General features: G+C 44.7%; 1 protein-coding gene across 2 annotated transcripts in view; it reads right to left on the minus strand.

Annotated features, from left to right (window-relative positions):
• Window positions 1-26,148, minus strand: part of kdm5ba (lysine (K)-specific demethylase 5Ba) — a 96,898-nt gene that overhangs the window by 33,742 nt on the left and 37,008 nt on the right. For both annotated transcript variants that reach the window (XM_055654728.1, XM_055654729.1), the window contains exons 13-16: window positions 17,989-18,108; window positions 17,528-17,722; window positions 13,182-13,363; window positions 5,667-5,791 (exon numbers count right to left, since the gene is read on the minus strand). In XM_055654728.1, the coding sequence (XP_055510703.1) occupies window positions 5,667-5,791; window positions 13,182-13,363; window positions 17,528-17,722; window positions 17,989-18,108 (622 nt within the window). The remainder of the gene's footprint in view (window positions 1-5,666; window positions 5,792-13,181; window positions 13,364-17,527; window positions 17,723-17,988; window positions 18,109-26,148) is intronic.

The raw sequence follows: 26,148 nt of genomic DNA on the forward strand, positions 1-26,148 counted from the left end.
ATATATTAATGATTTAGATGATAAAAGTAACACTAGCAAATTTGCAGATGTCACAAAGCTGGGCGGCAGTGTGAACTGTGAAGAGGATGCTGGGAGGTTGGAGTGTGACTTGGACAGGTTAAGTGATTGGGCAGATGCATGGTAGATGCAATATAATGTAGATAGCACAATGGGTGAGGCTTAACCGGAAGGTAGCCGGTTTTCCCGGTGGAGTGCAAGAACGGCAAGACACTTCAAGCCATGGATTATTACGGCTCAACATGACGTGTCAAGGGAGATAGGAAAATGCATTTCGGGAAGTGCACACGACAATCAATAAATTGGGGTGTCCCTTGGTGGCATCAGATTATTATCTCAAAATTAGGAAAAAAGTGCAAAGATCTGGGTGTGTCCTTGTCATCAGTCAACGAAAGTAAGCATGCAGGTGCAGCAGGCAGTGAAGAAAGCAAATAGCATGTTGGCCTTCATAACAAGTAGTTGAGTATATGAGCAAAGAGGTCTTTCTGCAGTTGTACAGGGCCCAAGTGAGACCACACAGAGTATTGTGTGCAGTTTTGGTCCCCTAATTTGAGGAAGGACATTCTTGCTATTGAGGGAGTGCAGCGTAGGTACACAAGGTTAATTCCCAGGATGGTGGGACTGTCATATGCTGAGAGAATGGAGAAGCTGGGTTAGTACACTCTGGAATTCAAGTCAAGTGAGTTTATTGTCATGTGTCCCTGTATAGGACAATTAAATTCTTGCTTTGCTTCAGCACACAGAACATAGTAGGCATTTACTACAAAACAGAACAGTGTGTCCATATACCATAATATAAATATATACACACACATGAATAAATAAACTGATAAAGTGCAAATAACAGAAATGGGTTATTAATAATCAGAGTTTTGTCCAAACCAGGTTTAAAAGCCTGATGGCTGTGGGGAAGTAGCTATTCCTGAACCTGGTTGTTGCAGTCTTCAGACTCCTGTACCTTCTACCTGAAGGTAGCAGGGAAATGAGTGTGTGGCCAGGATGGTGTGGGTCTTTGATAATACTGCCAGCCTTTTTGAGGCAGCGACTGCGATAAATCCCCTCGATGGAAGGAAGGTCAGAGCCGATGATGGACTGGGCAGTGTTTACTACTTTTTGTAGTCTTTTCCTCTCCAGGGCACTCAAATAGCCGAACCAAGCCACGATGCAACCGGTCAGCATGCTCTCTACTGTGCACCTGTAGAAGTTAGAGAGAGTCTTCCTTGACAAACCGACTCTCTGTAATCTTCTCAGGAAGTAGAGGCGCTGATGAGCTTTCTTGATAATTGCATTAGTGTTCTCGGACCAGGAAAGATCTTCAGAGATGTGCACGCCCAGGAATTTGAAGCTCTTGACCCTTTCAACCATCGACCCGTTGATATAAATGGGGCTGTGAGTCCCCCTCCTACTCCTTCCAAAGTCCACAATCAGTTCCTTGGTTTTGCTGGTGTTGAGGGCCAGGTTATTGCGCTGGCACCATATGAACGGTTGCTCAATCTCTCTTCTATACTCTGACTCATCCCCATCAGTGATACGCTCCACAACAGTGGTGTCGTCAGCAAACTTGATGATGGAGTTCGCACTGTGACTGGCTACGCAGTCATGAGTATAGAGTGAGTACAGCAGGGGGCTGAGCACGCAGCCTTGAGGTGCTCCCGTGCTGATTGTTATCGAGGCTGACACATTTCCACCAATACGAACAGACTGTGGTCTGTGAATGAGGAAGTCGAGGATCCAATTGCAGAGGGATGCGCAGAGACCCAGTTCTGCGAGTTTGGTAACCAGCTCGGAGGGGATGATTGTGTTAAATGCCGAGCTGTAATCGATGAATAACAGCCTGACATATGAGTTTTTGTTGTCCAAGTGGTCCAGAGCGGAGTGGAGTGCCAGCGAGTTCGCATCCACCGTTGATCTGTTGTGGCGGTAAGCGAACTGCAGTGGGTCCAGGTTTTTGTTGAGGTAGGAGTTGATTTGCTCCATGATCAACCTCTCAAAGCACTTCATCACCACTGGCGTTAGTGCCACTGATCGATAGTCATTGAGGCACGTCACCTTGCTCTTCTTGGGCACTGGTATAATTGATGCCATTTTAAAGCAGGTGGGGACCTCAGACCTCGGAAGTGAGAGGTTGAAAATGTCCGTAAAAACTCCAGCCAGTTGGTCCGCACAGGTTTTTAAGAACACGACCGGGTATACCATCAGGTCCAGGTGCTTTTTGGGGGTTCACCCCTCTGAAGGATTTCCTGACGTCAGCCTCTGAGACTGAGACTGAAATGCAATCACAGCGAATGGGGGATCGGGAAGGCACATCAGTATTCTCCCTATCAAAGCGTGCGTAAAACGCATTGAGCTCGTCAGGGAGTGATGTTTCGCCGACATTCGACCTGCCTCCTGGTTTCGCCTTGTAGGAGGTGATTGCATTCAGGCCCCGCCACAGCTGCAAAACATCTGTCTCATCCTCCAGTTTGGAGCAGAAGTCCCTTTTAGCCTTTTTGATGGCCTTACCAAGGTCGTATCTGGACTTCATGTAGGCCACTGTATCATTGGAAGTGAATGCCCTGTGCCTGGACTTCAGAAGAGTGCGGATCTGAAAGTTCATCCATTGCTTCATCGCTTCATCATTCATCCATTGGTTCATCGCTTCGCCCAACACCTCCGCTCAGTGAATTTAGAAGGATGAGAGGATATCTTATTGAAACATATAAGATTATTAAGAGTTTGGACATGCTAGAGGCAGGAAACGTGTTCCCGATGTTGGGGGAGTCCAGAACCAGGGGCCACAGTTTAAGAATGAGTAAGGCATTTAGAACGGAGATGAGGAAACACTTTTCCACACAGAGTTGCGAGTCTGTGGTATTCTCCGCCTCAGAGGGATGCCATTCGAGGAAGCCGGTTCTTTGGATACTTTCAAGCTTGATACGGCTCTTAAAGATAGGAGTCAGGGGATATGGGGAGAAGGCAGGAATGGGGTACCGATTGTGGATGATCAGCCATGATCACATTCAATGGCTGGCTCAAAGGGCCGAACGACCTACTCCTGCACCTATTGTCTATTGAGGCATTGCAGAGCAGGTTTGACGAGATTAATCCCTGGGATGACGGGGCTGTCATACAAGGAAAGATTGGAAAGACTGGAATTTAGAAGGATGAGAGCGTATCTTACAGAAACATATGAAACTATAAAAGGACTAGACAAGCTAGATGCAGGAAATGTTTTACCAATGATGAGGGAGTCCAGAACCAGGGGCCACAGCCTAAGAATAAAGGGGAGGCCATTTAAAACTGAAATGAGGAAAAAAAGAAAACTTACCCAGAGAGTTGTGAATTTGTGGAATTCTCTGCCACGGAAGGCCATAGAGGCCAATTCACTGGATGAATTTAAAAGAGAAATAGATAGAGCTCTGGGGAGCTAGCGGAATCAAGGGATATGGGGAGAAGGCTGGCATGGGAGAACAGGGAAGGGGAGGAGGAAAGCAAGGACTACCTGAAATTGGAGAAGTCAATGTTCATAGTGCTGGGACCAAGCGCAAGCTTGGCGATCGCTTCGCCCAACACCTCCGCTCAGTTCGCAATAATCAACCCGATCTCCCGGTGGCTCAGCACTTCCCCTCCCATTCAAAATAGACTTTTCTGTCCTGTGCCTCTGCCATTGCCAGAGTGAGGCCCAGCACAAATTGGAGGAACAGCACCTCATATTTTTCTTGGGTAGTTTACACCCCAGTGGTATGAACATTGACCTCCAATTTCAGAGAGTCCTTGCTTTCTTCCTCCTTTCCCTCCACTTCCCAGCTCTCCCACAAGCCTACCGTCTCCGCCTCTCTCTTTCTTTCCCCCCCCTCCCCCCCCCCCCCCCCGACATCAGTCTGAAGAACGTCACCTATCCCTTCTCTCCATAGATGCTGCCTCACCCGCTGAGTTTCTCCAGCATTTTTGTCTACCTTCGATTTTTCCAGCATCTGCAGTTCTTTCATAAACAACCTGTAATGTTAAGTCTGTTCAAGTCAACTCGGGTATTGCCTGACCTGTTGAATATTTCCAGCATAAAGCATTTTCTGTTTTATTTCAGCTATTTGGAAGCAAGGACAAAAACATTGATCCATTCCCAAATTTCTGAATCATATTGCTCTATCATTTAATGCAACAAGTGCATGTATATAACTTTTGTGAAATACTGTTGGAATTGCTTTCACTTCCGTCTTGAAATACCTTTCTGTCCACACCCTGCTGCATTACAATTCCTGCATTACGGAAATCTGCATTTTAGATCTTGTCAATGGAGCAAACCAATTGGTGCTGCGGAACATTATACCACAAACACATCAATAATACCAGTGCCCAAAAGGAGCAAGGTGACATGCCTCAGTGACCACTGACACTAATGTCTGAGGTGATTAAATGCTTTAAGAAGTTGGTTATGATGCATATTAACTCCTACCTTCGTAAGGACCTGGATGGATGACAATTCACCTACTGCCACAATAGATCAACAATGGATGCAATCCCACTGGCTTTCCACTCTGCACTGGAGCACTTGGAGAATACACGTGTGCCAGGCACGTTGTTCACCATCTACAGCTAGGCATTCAACACCATCATTCCCTCCAAACACATCATAAGTCAGGAAACTGCATCTTTCCTCATTCCTGTGTAAACTGGATCCTCAACGGCAGACCACAATCAGAACAAAGTGGCAACACTTCCACCTCGACAGCAATTTATGCAGCAAGACCTCAATGCTGTGTGTTCAGTCCCCTACTCTACTCTCTATACCCTTGAGTATGTCATCAGACACAGTTCCAATGCCATCTTTAAATTTGCCAACGATAATTGTTGTTTGACAAATAAAGGTTAATGATGAGTACGAGTACAGGAGAGATTGAGTGGTGCCATAACAACAATCTTGCTGTCAATGTCAAGACCAAGGAGCTAATTGCTGACTTCAGAGGGGAAAGCCAAGGATCCACAAACCTGTCTTCATCGAGACGGTGGTGATGAGCCAACAGCTTCATGATCCTGGTTATGCACACCTCTAAATATCTATCCCAGGGACAGCACATTAATGCAGTCAGAGCTCATCAATGCCTGTACTTCCTTGGAATATCAAGATTTGGTATGTCGGATAGCCTCCTGAACTTCTACAGGTGCACAGTAGAGGGCACACATACTGGCCGTGTCATAGCTTGGATCGACAACTTGAACATCCAGGAACAAAATTATAGAAAGCGGTAGAAGCTGCCAGGTCCTCCACAGTACCAACCTTCTCACCATCGAAGGGATGTCGTCAGGAAGCGTTGCCTCAAAAAGGTAGCCATGATCAACGACCAACATCACCCTGGCCACACTTTCATTTTGCTCCACCTTCGGAAAGGTGGGTCAGGAGTCTGAAAACAGTGACCATCAGGTTCAAGAACAGCTTCTTGCGAGCAACCATTAAGCTCTTGAATATTACACTACACTAACCTCAGCAACTATGAAGTTTTATGAATTGGGTCTTTGATTGCACTACAGATTTAGAGTTTTTTTGTTACAGTTATCTGTGCATATTATGCTGATGGGTCTGTTAAGCTGTTGTAAGTAACCATTCATTGGTCCATTGTCCATACAATGACAAGTAAACTCTTGAGTTGACTCTATAAAATGTCTTCACTTACTTTTCTTTTCATCATCTTTTGCTTCCAGGAAAGCAACTGCTTTGGAACACCATTCATCATATACTTCCACATGTAATTTTAATTCACTCAGAACAGGATAGAGGTCATCCAAGGTATAGCGATACCTGGAGATAAAAAACAAGAAATAACTGAAAAATGTAATCAAAGAATCAATATCAACAAACAGAGCTGATAGACGACAGACAAAATGCTGGAGTAACTCAGCGGGACAGGTAGCATCCCTGGAGAGAAGGAATGCGTGCCTTTTTGGGTCGAGACCCTTCTTCAGACTGATGTCAGGGGAGAGGGAGATACATAGATTACGAAGTGGAGTGTGAAAATAGGACAAAGGAATTGGAGCTCAAGGAAAATGTAGAATAGATCATTAGAAACATAGAAACATAGAAATTAGGTGCAGGAGTAGGCCATTCGGCCCTTCGAGCCTGCACCACCATTCAATATGATCATGGCTGATCATCCAACTCAGTATCCCGTACCTGCCTTCTCTCCATACCCCCTGATCCCCTTAGCCAAAAGGGCCACATCTAACTCCCTCTTAAATATAGCCAATGAACTAGCCTCAACTACCCTCTGTGGCAGAGAGTTCCAGAGATTCACCACTCTCTGTGGAAAAAAGTTCTTCTCAGGGGATTTCCCCTTTATCCTTAAGCTGTGACCCCTTGTCCTGGACTTCCCTAACATCGGGAACAATCTTCCTGCATCTAGCCTGTCCAACCCCTTAAGAATTTTGTAAGTTTCTATAAGATCCCCTCTCAATCTTCTAAATTCTAGAGAGTATAAACCAAGTCTATCCAGTCTTTCTTCATAAGACAGTCCTGACATCCCAGGAATCAGTCTGGTGAACCGTCTCTGCACTCCCTCTATGGCAATAATGTCCTTCCTCAGATTTGGAGACCAAAACTGTACGCAATACTCCAGGTGTGGTCTCACCAAGACCCTGTACAACTGCAGTAGAACCTCTCTGCTCCTATACTCAAATCCTTTAGCAATGAAAGCTAACATACCATTCGCTTTCTTTACTGCCTGCTGCACCTGCATGCCTACCTTCAATGACTGGTGTACCATGACACCCAGGTCTTGCTGCATCTCCCCCTTTCCCAATCGGCCACCATTTAGATAATAGTCTGCTTTCCTGTTTTTGCCACCAAAATGGATAACCTCACATTTATCCACATTATACTGCATCTGCCAAACATTTGCCCACTCACCCAGCCTATCCAAGTCACCCTGCAGTCTCCTAGCATCCTCCTCACAGCTAACACTGCCCCCCAGCTTAGTGTCATCCGCAAACTTGGAGATATTGCCTTCAATTCCCTCATCCAGATCATTAATATATATTGTAAATAGCTGGGGTCCCAGTACTGAGCCTTGGGGTACCCCACTAGTCACTGCCTGCCATTGTGAAAAGGACCCGTTTACTCCTACTCTTTGCTTCCTGTTTGCCAGCCAGTTCTCTATCCACATCAATACTGAACCCCCAATGCCTTGTGCTTTAAGTTTGTATACTAATTTCTTATGTGGGACCTTGTCGAAAGCCTTCTGGAAGTCCAGATACACCACATCCACTGGTTCTCCCCTATCCACGCTACTAGTTACATCCTCGAAAAATTCTATAAGATTCGTCAGACATGATTTACCTTTCGTAAATCCATGCTGACTTTGTCCAATGATTTCACCACTTTCCAAATGTGCTGCTATCCCATCTTTAATAACTGACTCTAGCAGTTTCCCCACTACCGATGTTAGACTAACTGGTCTGTAATTCCCCATTTTCTCTCTCCCTCCCTTCTTAAAAAGTGGGGTTACGTTTGCTACCCGCCAATCTTCAGGAACTACTCCAGAATCTAAAGAGTTTTGAAAGATTATTACTAATGCATCCACTATTTCTGGAGCTACTTCCTTAAGTACTCTGGGATGCAGCCTATCTGGCCCTGGGGATTTATCGGCCTTTAATCCATTCAATTTACCCAACACCACTTCCCGGCTAACCTGGATTTCACTCAATTCCTCCAACTCCTTTGACCCGCGGTCCCCTGCTATTTCCGGCAAATTATTTATGTCTTCCTTAGTGAAGACGGAACCAAAGTAGTTATTCAATTGGTCCGCCATATCCTTGTTCCCCATGATCAACTCCCCTGTTTCTGACTGCAAGGGACCTACATTTGTTTTAACTAATCTCTTTCTTTTCACATATCTATAAAAACTTTTGCAGTCAGTTTTTATGTTCCCTGCCAGTTTTCTTTCATAATCTATTTTTCCTTTCCTAATTAAGCCCTTTGTCCTCCTCTGCTGATCTTTGAATTCCTCCCAGTCCTCCGGTATGCTGCTTTTTCTGGCTAATTTGTACGGATCATCCTTCGCTTTGATACTATCCCTGATTTCCCTTGTTATCCATGGATGTACTACCTTCCCTGATTTATTCTTTTGCCAAACTGGGATGAACAATTTTTGTAGTTCATCCATGCAGTCTTTAAATGTCTTCCATTGCATATCCACAGTCAACCCTTTTAGAATTAATTGCCAGTCAATCTTGGCCAATTCACGTCTCATACCCTCAAAGTTACCTTTCTTTAAGTTCAGAACCATTGTTTCTGAATTAACAATGTCACTCTCCATCCTAATGAAGAACTCAACCATATTATGGTCACTCTTGCCCAAGGGGGCACGTACAACAAGATTGCTAACTAACCCTTCCTCATTACTCAATACCCAGTCTAAAATAGCCTGCTCTCTCATTGGTTCCTCTACATGTTGATTTAGATAACTATCCCGCATACATTCCAAGAAATCCTCTTCCTCAGCACCCCTGCCAATTTGATTCACCCAATCTATATGTAGATTGAAGTCACCCATTATAACCGTTTTGCCTTTGTCGCACGCATTTCTAATTTCCTGTTTGATACCATCTCCAACTTCACTACTACTGTTAGGTGGCCTGTACACAACACCCACCAGCGTTTTCTGCCCCTTAGTGTTTTGCAGCTCTACCCATACCGATTCCACATCCTCCAAACTAATGTCCTTCCTTTCCATTGCATTAATCCCCTCTCTAATCAGTAATGCTACCCCACCTCCTTTTCCTTTCTGTCTATCCCTCCTGAATATTGAATATCCCTGGATGTTCAGCTCCCAGCCTTGGTCACCCTGGAGCCATGTCTCCGTGATCCCAACTATATCATAGTCATTAATAGCTATCTGCACATTCAACTCATCCACCTTATTACGAATGCTCCTTGCATTGAGACACAAAGCCTTCAGGCTTGTTTTTACAACACTCTTACCCCTTACACAATTATGTTGAAAAGTGGCCCTTTTTGATTTTTGCCCTGGTTTTGTCTGCCTGCCACTTTTACTTTTCACCTTGCTACCTATTTCTTCTACCCTCATTTTACACCCTTCGGTCTCTACGCTCACACATTTAAGAAACCCTTTCCCTTTAACTCCATCCTCCACTGTCCCATTCAACACCCCACCCCCCTTATTCAGTTTAAAGCCACCCGTGTAGCAGTGGCAAACCTGCCTGCCAGAATGCTGGTCCCACACCTGTTAAGATGCAATCCGTCCCTTTTGTACAGTTCCCCCTTACCCCGAAACAGATCCCAGTGATCTAAAAATCTAAATCCCTGCCCCGTGCACCAGTTCCTCAGCCACACGTTCAGGTCCCGTATCTCCCTGTTCCTGCTCTCGCCAGCACGGGGAACTGGAAGCAAACCGGAGATAAAGGACCCTGGAGGTCCTGCTTTTCAACATTTTTCCGAGCTCTCTAAAGTCACGCTGCAGAATATTCATCCCCTTCTTTCCGACATCGTTTGTGCCGACATGCACTACCACTTCCGGATGTTCACCTTCGCCCTTGAGGATTTTCTGCACTCTGTCCGTGACATCCTGGATCCTGGCACCGGGAAGGCAGCACACCATCCTCGCATCCCGTCTGTTGCCGCAGAAACCCCTGTCCGTACCTCTCACGATGGAGTCTCCCACTACAATGGCCTTGCCTGCCTTAGGCCTTTTTGGTTTTGGCTCAACAGCCCTATTCGCATCACAGGCCAGTCCGCCGCTCACGTCTTCTGTCCCAACAGCTTCTAAGCGGATGAACCTGTTTACAAGAGGTACATCACCCGGGGACGTTGGCATTCCATGCTTCCCTCCCTTTCTCACTGTCTCCCACCTTCTCTCTTCCAGTACCTTAGGTGTAACAATCGTACTGTAGGACTTGTCGAGGAACGACTCCGTTTCTCGTACGAACCGGAGGTCATCCACTTGCTTCTCCAGTTCCCCAACACGGCCCTTTAGGAGCTCTACCTGGATGCATTTTTCGCATTTGTAGCAGCCAGAGGCACCAGCGGTGTCCTTGACCTCCCACATACTGCAAGCATCGCACTGAATCAGCTTGCCTGACATCTCCTTCTTTCGTCTCCCTCTCAAGCGTATTGTGTGGTCTCCTCTCCGAAGACTCTCGAGCCAAAGACTCACACTTTTCTCACAGGGCACTTCCCTCACTAGGCCGCTCACTCACTGCCACTCGCAAAGAGCTGTCTTGCTTAAATTGACTGATAAATTGCCTGATTTACCAATTTACAGAGCAAATTCCTCAGTTTTCAACTGTTTCCACCCCTCTCCTCCCACTTGGGCTAGAGCCAATCAGTCGTATCTCTTGCTAATCTGTTGCTGCTGTTGTTCCTCCCAAATCTATAGCTGGGAGAAGGTAACAAAGCAAATAGAGATAAAATGTCCTCGGAGACAGTAAGACTGGTTGGAGGGGAGGGATAGAAGGAGAGGGGAAGCAAGGGTTACTTGAAGTTAGAGATGTCAATGTTCACACCACTTGAACTAAGCTGCCCAAGCGAAATATAAGGTGCTGTTCCTCCAATTTGCACTGGGCCTCACTCTGACAATAGAGGAGGCCCAGGACAGAAAGGTCAGTGAGGGGGAGTTAAAGTGTTTAGCAACCGGTAGATCAGGTATGTTTAGGCAGACTGAGCGGAGGTATTCAGCGAAACGATTGCCAAACCTGAATCATCATTCTTCAGACACAATATAAGTCTCAAAACTAGCTAATGCCCGTTTGCTGGTGACTTTTTCTTGTTACAAATTAATTTTAACCATCATAAATATAAGATTGCCGACAGAAAATTTGATTTCTGTTAATTGTGTACAATAAGTTCATATAAAATTTATATAAGACTACCAATTGCACCCCTCAAATTAAAATTAAAAGTAGACTTAAAAATAACATTTTGTATCATATATAAATTATGTTTCCTGCGAGCTCAGGTGCCATTTTATTAGTGACTCACCCCAGTCACCATTTTGTACCAACCAGCATTCTCCATCCACATCTATTCTTCTGAATGTACTCATCAACAGGATAAAATTAAGCTTTCAAACAAAATAGTTTCTAACACCTCCCACAGATTTACTGTTCTTGTTTTTTCTTTACAGTTCTTGTTTTATTTGCAAGACTTTGAGACCCCCCATAACCAACGACTCGCAAAGCTTCAGCACAGCCCAGTCCATTAACCTCTCCCAGCAAATCATCCTCTTCCCCCAACCCACTCTCTGAATTAGCTTCCAACAAACCTGCTCATTGGCATCCACATTCCACGATGAAATATTTAAGATAAAATCAACAATTCCTAGTATAAGGTATGCAGGTTTGACCAACTTTCTGGTAATGCAACTTTTAAGCAATTACCTAGACTGTTGACAGAATTTAAAAAGTAATTGAGTATTCCATCATTAGCTAGAAGCTACAAACAAAATGCAAATTTAATATTGGATTGTGTTGAAATTGGAAAGTGAACCCGTCATTTTAATAATGCAAGGGTCAGCAACGAATGCGGCCCATAACCCAAAATTATTCGCCAGCAGGCGTATTTTTTCCCCAGTAATTATCCGGCCTGCAGACTTCCGTCTCCGGTACCTTGCGGGCCCGAGGCCGCGGCGCCCAGGCGCGGTGACGCAAGGAGGCCTGCGCTGGCGGAGCCACCGAACTCTGGCTGTACCTCATCCTGCGCAAAGCCACCGGCAAGGCCACGCACCTTCTGTGTTTGGGCTTCACTGTTGAGATCGGTGTTCTCAACAGGCTGGGGATGAGCGAGTATGAGTATTTGAGCCACTGCCTTCTGTACAGAGCCATGGCAATGGTCCGTAGGTATGCCATTTTCGTGAGAGCCCGTAATTAGGTGCCAGTGGCGTCCTCGAAGGTGCGGGATCTATGTGAACACGCGATTTGATGCCTGCCATCCGGGGCAGGATCCATGTGTACATGTGATAGATGTGGCCCGCCATCTGCTCAGACATGGTGGAGCTGATACCAATTCAACACTTTTATTGACTTAATCTGCCTGCACCGCATTCTGCAGGAGTCTTCAGGTGTGTTTGGGCACACATAGTTTTACAAAGGTGCCATTGCACTGGCAATCAGTCTGAAATTTAATTGCCCTAAATGTATAGCTCTGGAAACCATTGATATTATTATGAAACATTGTGACACATTTGAATTTCTTTTCCAGAATGGAGTTATATGGCCTTCTTGGTAAAAAAACTGACAAAGCTGGTGGGCAGCCCAGTGGGGCAGCTAGCAGCTACCCGGGTTCGATCCTAACCTCAGGTGCTGTCTGTGCAGAGTTTGCACATTCCCCCTGTGACAGCATGGATTTCCTACCACTGCCCAAAGACGTGCGTGTTTGTAGGTTAATTAGCATCTGTAAATTGCTCCTAGCGTGTAGGGAATGGATGAGAAAATGGGATAATAAAGAACTATGTGGACCTGGTGGGGCGAAGGGCCTTTTGCCATACTGCATCTCTAAATCTTTACTCATTTTCCAGAATCTTTTGATTAATGTATTTTAGAGAAATATTCTTAGATTTTACTAATTTGTTTAAAATAAATAAATTTAGTTTGCTGACGGCAACTTATCATCTTAACTCTTTCAAATTATGATCTCAAATTAGGACCCTTGACTGAATTTAGTCAAGGCAGATGGCTTCAAGAGTTAACAACGGCAATCAACAACCAACAATCAGTTTTATTCGTCACATTACACATAAAGTGCAAGTGAAATGAATTTGTCAGCAGCGGTACAATAAGTTAGTGACAAAGAGGCAACAACAGCCAAGCAAAAAAATATCAGGCTTAGTACTATTGGCTGAAGTAATCCACAAACAAGGTGTATTACAAATTTTGTAAAGATAAACGTGAAAGCAAAAATACTCTGAAACATAGGTGAATCCTGAGGTCACAGATGGAAATATGCAAGCCAAAAATATCTAGACTAAAATAAACTTGCAACTCCTGGAAATTATTTGCCAGCTTAGATTTTTGTGGCCTTCATGAAGCCCATCTGTATGGTTCAGTTTAAGCTAAGATTAAGAGTTCAAATGTTTAAGGCAACATGTGTCATACTGTGACTTCAGCAAACAATGGTGGATTTCCCCAACTGGATTGCAGACAAGGTTCAATGCAGAACAGAAAGTCTGTGCATTATTTACCTCATATGACATCGGTAAGGTGGACATGAGCAGAGTTCCTTCACGTGACGCAGGCAAACCAGTTGATTTGATTTACAATGGCATGAGACTGCAGACAAGAAACAAGTAGTTTTGCACTTTGTACACTGTCGCTCATCATCAGGCAATAACTCAAAATTTTCTCTCACAGAATCGATTATTCCCTAGAAAATGGAAAAAAAGATTCATTTATTTGCAGTGGAAATTTTTTATACAGGTTCAATGAAACTTTATTTCCAAAAATATATTTTAAAGAAGAAGAGGCTCAGATGATACACCCAAAATCCAGAATGAAACCAACTTGAAATATCCTTAAAGACAAATATGGGAACCAAACCTGAGACAGATCCCATTAGAATGCACTGCTTAATGCTGATCATATTTTAATAACTAAGCACAGAGGATGAAATCAGAAGTTCCTCGAACAATGTTAAAATTTCAGGGGCAAGAGTGTCAATTTCCATGTGGGTCTGAATAGCACCATGTTCAGGAGAAGTAGAACAAAATACATTTTGATTTGTTGTACATCTAGGTTTCAAATGTTTTTGTATTATTCATTAGCCCCAACCTATTTATAAAATGGTAAGCATCGGGAAGGAGCAGCTTCTCTTCTGCTATCAGTCTTCTGAATGGCTCTTCCATAAACTAGTGCAGGGTCCCAATTTTCCAATCTACCCAACTATAGACATCGTAGTTTTTCCACTGGTACTGTAACACTATAATGTTGAGCAACTATATTATGCACCCTGGTATTTTTCTCTTAATCCTAACGTTTCACTTTTGTTTGACTTGATTGTATTGATGCACAGCATTATCTAAATTTATTGGATAGCATGCAAAACAAAAGGACCATTCTGCTCACTAGGAAACTCCTCCATGCTTGGATACAATCGAATGAATCCTCCAAGCATACTTCCCAAGCATGTACAGGTGCACAACCTTTTATCCGAAAGCCTTGGGACCAGACACTTGTCGGATTTCGGACATTTTCGGATTTCCGAATGGAACATTTTTAGCGTAGATTAGGTAGGTTGCGCGGATGGATTGAAAAGTCTGGAGCGGCTGCCTTCTCCCCGGAGACCGGGGAATCATTGTAAATCATTGCATAAATGTTAGTCAGTTAGTTTGGAGGGATTTTATGTGGTGGTGGGGGTGGGGGTGAAAGGGGAAACTTTAATTCTTAGTCCCCTACCTGGTCGGCGACTCCTAACATCGCGGAGCTGGGGGCTCCGTCCGGCCGCGGGCGGCGCCGGTTGGAGCTCCGACCCCGGCAACTCTACCCCTGGCTGCGAGGCGTTCCAAATCCAGCGCCGCCCGCGGCCGGACGCCCACAGCCCCCAGCTCCGCGAATGTTGGGAGTCCGCGGCCACAGCACCCCGGAGCTTACCGCACGACGACCCGGTAAGGCATTGCCCGCTTCCCGCTGGTATCCCAGCGCTGTGGCTGCCGACTCCCAACATTCGCGGAGCTGGGGCTGCGGGTGTCCGGCCGCGGGCGGCGCTGGATTTGGAGCGCCTCGCAGCCAGGGGTAGAGTTACCGGGGTCGGAGCTCCAACCGGCGCCGCCCGCGACCGGACGCCCGCAGCCCCAGCTGGGAGTTGGCGGCCACAGCGTTGCGGAGCTTACTGCTCGGCGACCCGGTAAGGCATTGACCGCTCCCCGCCTCTCCGACCAGGTAGGGGACTAAGAATTAAAGTTTACCCCTTCAACCCCCCTCCCCCCCCCTTCACATAAAAGCCCTCCAAACTAACTGACTAACATTTAAGCAATGATTTACAGATGTTTAATTGTCTCCCCGGTCTCCGGGGAGGAGGCAGCCGCTACAGTAATACAGACCTGGGTTGACCGTGGGTCGTTTCAGGACAAGTTTGGCGCCAAACGCGAGCTTTGGTGTGCAGACGACATCCTGGAAAAAATGGCCGGTTTTCGGAGTTTTTCGGTTTCCGGAACTCCGGATAAAAGGTTGTGCACCTGTATACCCAACCGTAAATAAATCTGTGCACCATGGTCCTGGTGTGACCCCACTGAAGCCCCTTTCTATCTGTAGCAAGATTACCCTCCTGTTATTACTATCTCTTTCTCCCCCTTTCTTTCCCCCTCTCTCTCCCTTTCTGTTCAACAAACTGGCCTAGAATTCCCTGTTTTATCTCTGTCTTCGCATTGTATTTGCACTTTCCAACCCATTGGAATCCTTCAAGAATCCAGGGAACTTTGGAAGATGATCATAATCATCATAATCATAGTCATACTTTATTAGCCAAGTATGTTTTGCAACATGCGAAGAATTTGATTTGCCATACAGTCATACCAATAAAAAGCAACAAAACACACAAAATACATTTTAACATAAACATCCACCACAGTGACTCCTCTACATTTCTCACTGTGATGGAAGGCAAAAACAAAGGTTCAATTGCTTCCCTTCTTTGTTCTCCCACGATCAGGGGCCTCGAGCCTTCCGTTGATGGAACGATCTTGGCTCCCGTAGCCGGCAGTCGGGCCCTCCACGTCGGGGCGATCAAGCTCCCGCACCGGGGGGGATCTCAGCTCCCCCGCGCCGGGCGATCGGACCCGGGGTCGGGGCTAGTCGAACCTCTTGAGACTTTGGAGCATCCTGACATCAGTCTCTACCCAAGACTGCAAGCTCCTCGATGTTGAAATCCGTAGGCCACAGTTGAAGCGTCGATCCCAGGCAAGGGATCGCAGGCTCCGATGGTAAGTCCACGACTCTGCGGTGTGGCTCAAAGTCAGTCTCAAGCAAGGCCACCAGCTCCATGATGTTAGGCCACGGAGCGACCGGAGATACGATCCGGAAAATAATCGCATCTCAGGCAAGGTAAGAGATTGAGAAAAAAGTTTCCCCCTATCCCCACATAAAGCAAACCAGAGAAAATTAACACAAACTTTTTGAAACACACTAACAATATATCCATTTTATCTCATAGAGTCTTTGAGGGGGAATTGTACAAAACAGAAATGGCTCCACATAACCCACTTCACCCAATGGTACTTCATAGCGAGGTACAGTGAAATTCCTTTCTTGCACACAGTTCAGTAAAAGTACATAAGCACAATCACAGTTAAGTATGACTGTATAGGAATAATACACCGAGACAGTATTCAAGAGTTGCCATGTTTTGGCACCATTTTTTCATGATTCAAGTCAATGGTGTTATGTAGACTTGCTGCACCACGGGTCACAAAGGCAAGGAGAAGGACATGGGGTCATGGGCCTGCAGCAGCCTTGCACTTTCCTGGACTTACCTGGATCCGGGACTTCCAACACGTTGACCGGACTTTTGACTTTTTCTTTGCAAACAGCGCCAAAATATGGCGGCTGTGCATTTGTGGGTTGAGCAGTTAGGTTGGTATTTGTTCACTTAATAACATTAATCATTTTAAGTTCTTCTCTCTGTTTTTCCCTTGATTACTTCTCATGAATGGTTTTGTCGTCTGCACTAAAGATTCATCCTGGATTATTTGCTCGATTCCACGAAATGAATACTGTATAAACCCACAAGTTTCTGACTCAGAGGTCAGAGTACTTCTACTGAGACACTAGAGGGTATGGTACACAAAAATGCTGGTGAAACTCAGCGGGTGCAGCAGCACCTATGGAGCGAAGGAAATAGGCAACGTTTCGGGCCGAAACGTTGCCTATTTCCTTCGCTCCATAGATGCTGCTGCACCCGCTGAGTTTCTCCAGCATTTTTGTGTACCTTCGATTTTCTAGCATCTGCAGTTAGTTCCTTCTTGAACACAAGTAAACATCCAAGATCAGAGTTTTATAATATAGATAATGACAATTATAGCAGTGTAGCAAAGACAAAGTCCTGCACCTAGCTAAAGTACGTTAACAAGCATTTGTGCTAATGGTATGCATGCTAAACAATGTAGGATATTGTTGCAATTTTTTTTTCTGGTTTGGAGAAGATAATTTACTTCAAGAAATCTTGCTATCTTATAAGGAAATGAACAACACATTTAAGGCAAAACAAAAATAAGCCGGTGAATAACATCCTCATCGATAATCAGCCTGCAATTTGCTTTGTTTTAATTTATGAAGGGAATAAGGAGAAAATTTGAGAAACGTTACCGCGTTTCCATATAGGTAGTCTTTTTTGTTATGAACAAGTGGGATTTAGAGCGGGATAGAGTGCACGTCATCAGTTTTAACAGAGGATGGTGAATTGGCAAAGGGATATGATTAGTGAAACTTGCAAGTAACAGGCAAAGATTCAATAACAGCAAAAAAGTGTTGTATAAACCATCTGATTGACAAAAATGTTAACAACAGACAAAAAGTAACTACATTTTGCGCCACTTACCATTTTGCGAACTGTTTCCCTTAATTTCTTCTCCTCATCCATCATAATGATCATATCTTTATAGACAGCAAATGCCAAAATTACATCCAGATCCTTGGACTTGGATGCCATCTTACAAATCATCTCATCATGAGAGAAAACACAGTAACGGTTCAAGAGACGATAATGTTCCACACACTGACGGCCCATTGGCAACTGCAAGACAAACATCCTCAACATAACACATGCCTCAAATACAATTAACCAGAAATTCCTGAATTTTGAGTAAAGTCTGTATGCAAGAGGTAAAATAATTTTGGCTCACCGTTAGAATACTGGATTAAGGGGTGTACAAAGATAATGTATCACATTTATTTAAGACTTAGAATTCAAAATTTAAACAAAACGGTTTTCTTCAACACAAGATTCACAAAAAGCAATTTCACATTTCCCTCATGCATCCACTGAATAAATACACCTACCCAATCCATTGTGCAGAAGTTCACTGCTTCTGCAAAGTTGAATCCCTGATTAAAACCACTGTGATAGGCTCTAGGAAATGTGATGACAAATTCCCCTGCACACTGATTAGTTCTGTAAACCTGTATTGAGGAAAGAAGATATGATTGATAAACATTAATTTCAATACACCATGGTGAAGCTTAAAAGCAAACAAATTTTCTGTTAAACACAATCTATAATTAGATGCTTTTAAAATAATTCAAATGCGTTCTTGCCCAAAAAGAAAATGTTCGTGTGTAACTGGAAGTTCTATCCCAAGATTAATGTCCATTCAAGCATATAAATTCTTATGGTTCCATCCAAAATTTCTAAAGTTGTTTCTTGCCATGCACATCAAGAAAACAGCTTTATAATCAAAGATGAGAAATACCATTATTGATTTTGTATTTCTCTTTTCAATATTTGGTCTGTGGCTCAACTTTATGCTTTCTTTATGTTGTTTTTATTTTTTTATCTACATTCCATATCTTACTCATAACAGTTCGAAACAATTAAACCCGGTCAAAGACTCCGCCAATGCCAAAATACAATGTTTTCCCGTTCCCTTACATTTTTCTTGACATTATTTATTGTATTGTAAGGTAAACCAAGTATGCTTAATAGGCATAAACATTTAAAATCTTTTGCAGAATCATTGTAAAAATAAAGCAATTATCAGAAATAACAAGTTTCTTCATAGATAGAAAAAAATGATATGCACAGACATTCAGCATAACTTAATGTTGCTACCTAGACGGTCAACCTAGTTTCAAATGCATACTCATGATCATTTCATAATATTGCAAATCATTGACGGGAACTTTTGATTGACATCCACTTTGAGACAGTAGACTCTCACATTTACTTCCAATTGCACAAGAACTGAAACCTTCTAACCATTAAGCAAATATCTGAAGTAGTTTTATTTCATACTAAATCAAATATTTTCTCATCACTTTTTCTTGGATAACAAGCTGATAGCTATAACAGTGTCATGAAAGTAAAGAACTTCACTTAACATTAACATTGGCATTGGTTTATTATTGTCACGTGTACCAATGTACAGTGAAAACATTGCTTTATGTATTGTCCAGGCAAGATATACCATACACAAGTACAACTGGTAGTGCAAAAAGAAAAAGAGTGCAGAATAGTGTTATAACTACTACATTTAAAAAAGCAATGGCCGCATCAAGGTAGATTGGGAGATCAGAAAAACATCCTCAGCATTGAGCTGTAAAGTCAATAATCTCATAACAGAGGGGAAACTGCTGTTCTTGAATCTGATGGTACATACTTTTATGATTTTGTATCTTCTGCCAGATGTGAGAGGGAAGAAGAGGGAATGACTGGGGAATGATTGGTCTGTGATTATGTTGGCTGCTTTCCCAAAGCAGTGTGAAGGCTATTGAGAGTCAATAGTGGGGAAGACTGACGTATGTTGGACTGATGGGCAGTGTCCATAATTCTCTGCAATTTCTTGCAGTTTTGGGCAGTGGTAGCCAAACAAAATTTTGAAGCAACCTGACAGGATGCTTGCTATGTTGCATTGTAGAAACTGGTGAGAATCACTGGAGACATGCCAATTTCATTAATCTTCTGAAGTAAAGCCATTGTAATATGCTTTCTTGGCTGCAGTGTCAACATGGTTGGACCAGATATTTGGTGATATTTACACCAAGGAACGCGAAGCTCACGAGCATCTTCACTTCAGCACCATTGATACAGACTCCACCTTGCTCCCTAAAGTCAATATTTAACTCCTTTGCAGGCTGCTCTGACGCTTGCAACAATGATCGTGGATTCAATTCAATGAACTTCATTTTTTCAGTTAGGAACTTTGGTTACAGGCGCTTCAAAGGCTGTCAGGAAACGTGATGTCATTCCACTGACCTGTCTTTCAAAACAAGCATAGGATACCTTGTGATCATGCGTTGTTGCCAAAGATATTGCCTGACTTCATGTTTTAGTGCATTACAGCAAAAAGCCTTGCCATAATTGTCAATGTCCATGTGCTAATTCTGGCACTCTCGCTTAGTCTGAAATTTTTCTTTAGTATCATCGATAGCCATGCGAAGATCATACATAGATTTCTTGCACAGCTCAGGACCATTGATGCAGACTACACCTCAGACTTGAGCTTCACTCTGGAATGGACCGACAGGTCATCCAAGGTTTTCAGTTGATGAACATTCGGATTGTCATCTTTGGTATGCAGTCCTCCACACATTTACTGGCGAAAGTCTATGACTGCAATGGCATAGTCACTCCCTATTCAGGTGACAATGTTTTACATGTTGTTGCAATTATCATACTGAATATCACTTAACAATTTTCTTAACCCGTTTTGAATTGCAATCCACACCTTTTCAGGTCATGCCAAAGTTCTAGCCAGTATATCATAAATTTGATTTTGACAGATGTCCCTTGAAAGTGGCATGCAGATATGATTAAGTGATGTTATTTTACATTTTTTATGCAGATATGATTAGCTGTTGTAATACACTGAAAAACAGCAGCATTTTGTTGATTAGATCTATGGCAATAGCTGGAGATAATGTGCGTGTTGCTATGTGCACATGCCTGACAGCAGGATAACCAACATGCGTTCACCATCTGAAGTATTAGATATCAAGTCATACCACAGAGTGCTAGCAGAATGTCCATGCTTTCTCAAGCTCGGGGCAGAAAAGGCTAATTTATAAAAACAACTAGTTTTATGTGAAGAGTACAAAATCTACAGAAGCACCAGCCAAAATAAATGAGATCAAATAAAAAGCTTTGTAGACAGTTAAAGGTCAAAATAAAAGAATAGGCAAATGCAGAGGAACAACGAAAGATTAAAAAAAAAACCTGGAAAAATAACTTGAGCAAATGAAATTCGAGAGAAAACTAGCAGTGACATCAGCAGCATCTCCCATCACTGGATGGTCTGCACGGTGTCTTCGGGCAAGGTTACAGGGAGAGAGTCTGCTTCCTAATGAACACCTCCTGGTGATCAGACATGGCGACCCTAGAGAATTCATGGTCCCCAGACCTGGAATATCCAACTATGAAGTGCCATCTCTACTACCTGTTAAGATCTCATACCTTAATGACTACCAACCAGTGGCCTTAACATTTCCCATCATGAAGTGCTTTGAGGTTGGTTATGGAACACTATAAATCAAGCCTACCAAGCCACCTTGATCCACTGTAGTTTTCTTATCACAACAAGCCCATGGCTGATGCCATATCAAGCAACTGAACCCACTCGTGAGCAGTTGTGACCTCCCGTCTACCTCAATGGAGACCTTCAAACTATCTGTAATCCAACTTATCTTGCACTAAACATTATACCAGTTATCCTGTATCTGTACACGATGGATGAGTTGATCGCAATCATGTGGAAAGCAGAAATTAAAAAACACTGGTTGGAGGATAGGTATGCAGAATACATGCATGCACTAACCTATCCAGAAAGATACTTAACTGCTAGAAAAAAACGTAAACTTACAACAATCTCAGGTGCCTGACATTTAAATCATATTTTCACAAACGTGACATTTTAATTGTGCAGATCCATAATATTGCACTTCATGGATAATTCAAAGCCACCATTAAACAAGTAAAAATCAAAATTTTAAAACACCATTGTTGCGATATACTTCAAATTAAATAAATTTGGTGGAAAAATACAATAGCGTTTCCTAACTTTCATACCAACAGGAATAATCAATAAATAAAGGAGACAATTTCACTGATGAGCTGAGCTGCCCTTTAAACTGTTAAAATCCAATAAAACTAATGTCACATTGTAAGGAAATATTCATGTATTTTTGTTTGGATATGGCTTAGTTTATGGGTGAATATATCAAAATACAGCAACAGTTGATAACTTTTGTTAGGTGGAAATGGAGTTTAAGGGAAAAAAATATCTGGTCCCAAAAGATAAAACAATGGGGCAAGTGACAGAGAAAACGGATCAGCAGATGAATGCACTGCTCCAAAGTACAAAGCGCTGAAGAAGATTACAGTGAAAAAGAATCTTTAAGGCCACAGAGATATTTAAACAATGTATGGGATCTTTAATTTTGGTACAATACACAGATGGAATGCAATGTTGGTCACCAAGTGTACAGATGTTAGTCAAGTTTCAGAGCAGGTGAGGATATGGGCAGCAGAATATTGGATAATCTGAGGTGGCCGATAAAGGAAACAAGTTAAATGTTCCAGCAATGTTAGACAAGTGACATTGTGGAACTAGACAAAATACAGCAGTGTTAAATCAACAACAGCAAAATGGCACTGCTTGAGCTGCAAAATCTGGTGTGATCTCAAACTAAGCCAGGGCCAATTAGTTACAAGGAGCCAACGTTGTTGATATCCCTCTCTGTCTATACATATACAATATATATACATATATGTACATATTTATAAAACTTTCATCTTGTATGTATGTGTGTGTATGTATCTATGTATCAGAGCTGCCAAGTTTTGTCAGAGCATTTCAGTATTCTAGTGCCTGAAAATCTGTATTTTGCTGAGGAAATCAGTTTTTTTTAATGTGTGGCCATACATGTAAGAGTACACAAATGCATAACTTGTTTATTGTGTATTTGTAATACAGTTTATTGTGTATTATATGTCATAGCTGCTTTCAGGGCTGGCCTTAGGAGGTGCGGGGCCCAATTGGGAACAATTTTGTTGAGCCCCAGGTTCCCAGCCAAGGTCTGTAGAATCAAGTATATTATAGACTTCATATCTATGGTAGAATGGAAAGTAATCAAAAAGTGCTCGTAAAAAGTGCCTGCGAGTTAATGGACCAAAGAGATCTAGGCAACATTTTAATATAAAATTACATACATGTAAGCCTACAAATAACAAACAAAATGTGTAGATTACCGCTGAAAAGTACATAGTCACAAAACCACTTGTTTTAGTGACTGTAAAATGAAAAAAAAAATGTAATTAACTAGATCCTGGAAAACCAGTAACTATTGGCGAAAAACCAGTGCAGGCATTAAATTTTGGGCTTGAGCCCCATCCTACCCTGTGGGCTTCTATCCCATCCACGTGTGTGTCTGTGTGTGTGCGTGTGCGTGTGTGGTCTGTGCATGGTGTGTGCGATAGTTGTCTGTGTGTTGTGTGTGTGTGAGAGGGAAGGAGAGAAGGGAGGAAGGAGAAAAGGGAGTGAGGGAAGTAGAGAAATCAGGGAGGGAGGGAAGGAGAGAAAGAGGGGAGGGAAGGAAGAAGAGAAAGAAGGGAGGGAGAGGAAGGAGAGAAAGGAGAGAGGGAAGGAGAGAAGGGAAAAGAGAGAGAGGAAGGAGGGTGGGAAGGAAAGAAGGCAGGGAGGGAAGAAGGTAGGGATGGAAGGGAAGGTGAGAAGGGAGGGAGAGGGCCGGCAGCAGGAGCAGGTGCCGGGGTCCGTGCGGACGGGTGTGAGCGGAGACCGAGGTTTGTAAACGTTGTTGCAAACTGAATTGAACTCTCGTCGGTGAGAGCACTTGTGATTGTCTGAAGAAGTGTCTCGACCCGAAATGCCACCCACTGCCTCTCACCAGTGCTACCGCTTGTCCCGCTAAGCCATCCCAGCCCCCCGTGTCCGCTTTCAACTCCAGAGCAAAACAAAAAACACAGAGTGCTGGATGAACTCAGCGGGCCAGGCGGCACCCGTGGAGGGAACGGACCAGGAGCCGCCCCGGGCCAGGACTTCCCCCAAAGGAACCGCAGAAGCAGCCTTCCCCGCAAAATCGGCAAATGATTCCGGGAATGCCGAGGCAAGAGAGGGAGCGAGAGAGACACGAGATGAGGAGCGGGAGAGAGAGGGAGGGAGCGAGAGAGCGAAAGACAGAGACACAGCAAGAGAGGGAGGGGTGGACGGAGAGAGGGGACGGAGAACGCGAAAGAACGAGACTGAGAGACCCGAACCCAAGCACAGCGGCAGACCAACGCCCACAAAAACAATCCAGATCTTGAAACCCAAAACACCAACAGATTTAATCTGTTACAATCCACAGATGTACAGCATGACCCACCACATCACTGCAGTTTCCAGCAGCAAGATCCCAAGTCAATCCCATTGGGCCACCACCCCTCCATTGGCGAGTGGCATGGCAACGAAAGTTGGGCCGATCCCTGCTGCTCCCACCTGCCCGCTGCACCTCGTTGTTACGGTTATCCATGGTCGATTTTGCGTTGTTAAATACGGACTTTAAAAAAATCAGTATTTAACCAAGCAAAATCGTACATCCGTATTCTTATCGTATTTCCGTACAAAATACGGAAAATCAGTACTACTTGGCAGCTCTGATGTATATATCTATGTCTCCGTGTATTTGTATCTTCATCAAAATACTATGTGGCAGCGCTGAAAATTTTCCAAATTCTTAATCACATTTTTCCCATCCACGCCATAATCAGGTTTCCTTCAGATTTCGTGCTATATTTCACGTTATTGATGATTAGTTTAAAAAAAAAAAAAGCCCAAAATGGCTTCTGACAGCAGCTTCTGGTGAAGATGCCACAATAACATCTCAGACCACCAATCACAATGGGCTCTCAATTACACAAGCTGCCAAGTCCGACAATGACATCACAATGGGACGTTGCCATCGGTAACGTCAGAAACAGCTTGAAGAAATTGCCAATGGTAATGGCAGCAGAAGCCTGGAGGAGAATGGGGAGTGTGTGACCGGGGGGGGGGGGGGGGGCTGTGTGACGGGGGAGGGGTCTTGATATTCAAAATATGGAGAAATAATTGACCGAGTTTAGAGAGCAGTGCATTTATGCAATCGTAAGTTAAATCCCTACCAAAATAGTAAAAAATCTCTGCGTTTTTGCGTCTGGTTTTCGAGGATATATGTTTCAAATGCAAAATGCTGTACACCCACACACACACAGAGTTTTAAGAGATACTAGACCAAGTGCAGACCCGTTGGGTCTGTTTCCCCAATGCGCGTTGGCTGCGGCATCAGACTCACACGAACAACCCCCCAAACACACAGGCGGGGGGAGGGGGGAGAGGGAGACGGGGTGGGGAGAGAAGAGGAGAGAGGGAAGAGGAGAGTGTGGAGTGGGGAGTTGAGCGGGGAGGGCAGGGGAGGAAGGAAGAGGGGGAGAGGGGTAGGGGGGTGGGAGAGGGGGGACGGGATTGTAGAGGTGGAGGGAGGGGATGAGGTGAAGGGGTAGGGGGAGAGGAGATGTTAGAGGCGGAGAGAGGGGATGAGGGGAAGACAGAGAGGGGATGAGGGAAAGGGAGAGAGGGTTAGGGGGAAGGGAGGGAGAGAAAGGGAGGGGGAGGGAAGGGGGGGACGAGGGGGAGGCGGGGAGTGGTGGTGCAAGAGAGAGAGGGAGGGGGAGGGGGGGGGGGGGGAAGGGAAGGAGGGTGGGGGGGGGAAGGGAAGGAGGGTGGGGGGGGAAGAAGAGAAGGGTGGTGGGAGGATAGAGGGATGGGGATGGGAGGAGATGGAGAGGGGGGGGGGGAGGGAGGAGGAGAGAGGAGAGAGGGAGAGAGGTGTGGCCCTCACTCCAGCTCCAGTCTCTACTCCAGCCCAGGCAGCAGCCTCCCCACCAGGCAATGGGCGGCAGACATGGACTGGAGGGAGGCCATGGGCGGGGATCTACCCGAGGACCCCGAGCGAAGCGGCGGGCGTTGAACCGGGCTTGGCCTGCGGCAGCAGCCTCCCCACCAGGCGCCGGACCAGAGCGAGGATGTGGACGGGCGTGGACCCCGAGCAAGGCCGCGGCGGGCGGGCTTCTGCAGAACTTTCTGGATGTTTCTGAGCTCCATGGGCTCGCATACTCGGCGCTTCAGACCGGGAGAGGGCGGAGTGGGGGAGAGGGCGGAGTGGGGGGAGAGGGCGGAGTGGGGGAGAGGGCGGAGTGGGGGAGAGGGCGGAGTGGGGGAGAGGGCGGAGTGGGGGAGAGGGGAGGAGTGGGGGAGAGAGGTGGAGTGGGGGGTGGTGTTACCGAACTGAACTCACTGTGGAATGAAGTTAGTGAAAGCGGCGGTTAGAGAGTGTGAGGCCTCGCATCCTCAGCACTTCTGAGACGTCGGCTCTGTCGCGCTGGCTGTTCCCCCGCTGCTTTTCCAACAGCGGTTGAAGATGCGATGTTTAGCTTGAGGCAGCGTGACAGAGCCGGGCCGGGCACCAGCGGCA

This window comes from Leucoraja erinacea, chromosome 24, assembly GCF_028641065.1.
Source record: "Leucoraja erinacea ecotype New England chromosome 24, Leri_hhj_1, whole genome shotgun sequence".
NCBI classification, from domain to species: Eukaryota; Metazoa; Chordata; class Chondrichthyes; order Rajiformes; family Rajidae; genus Leucoraja; species Leucoraja erinaceus.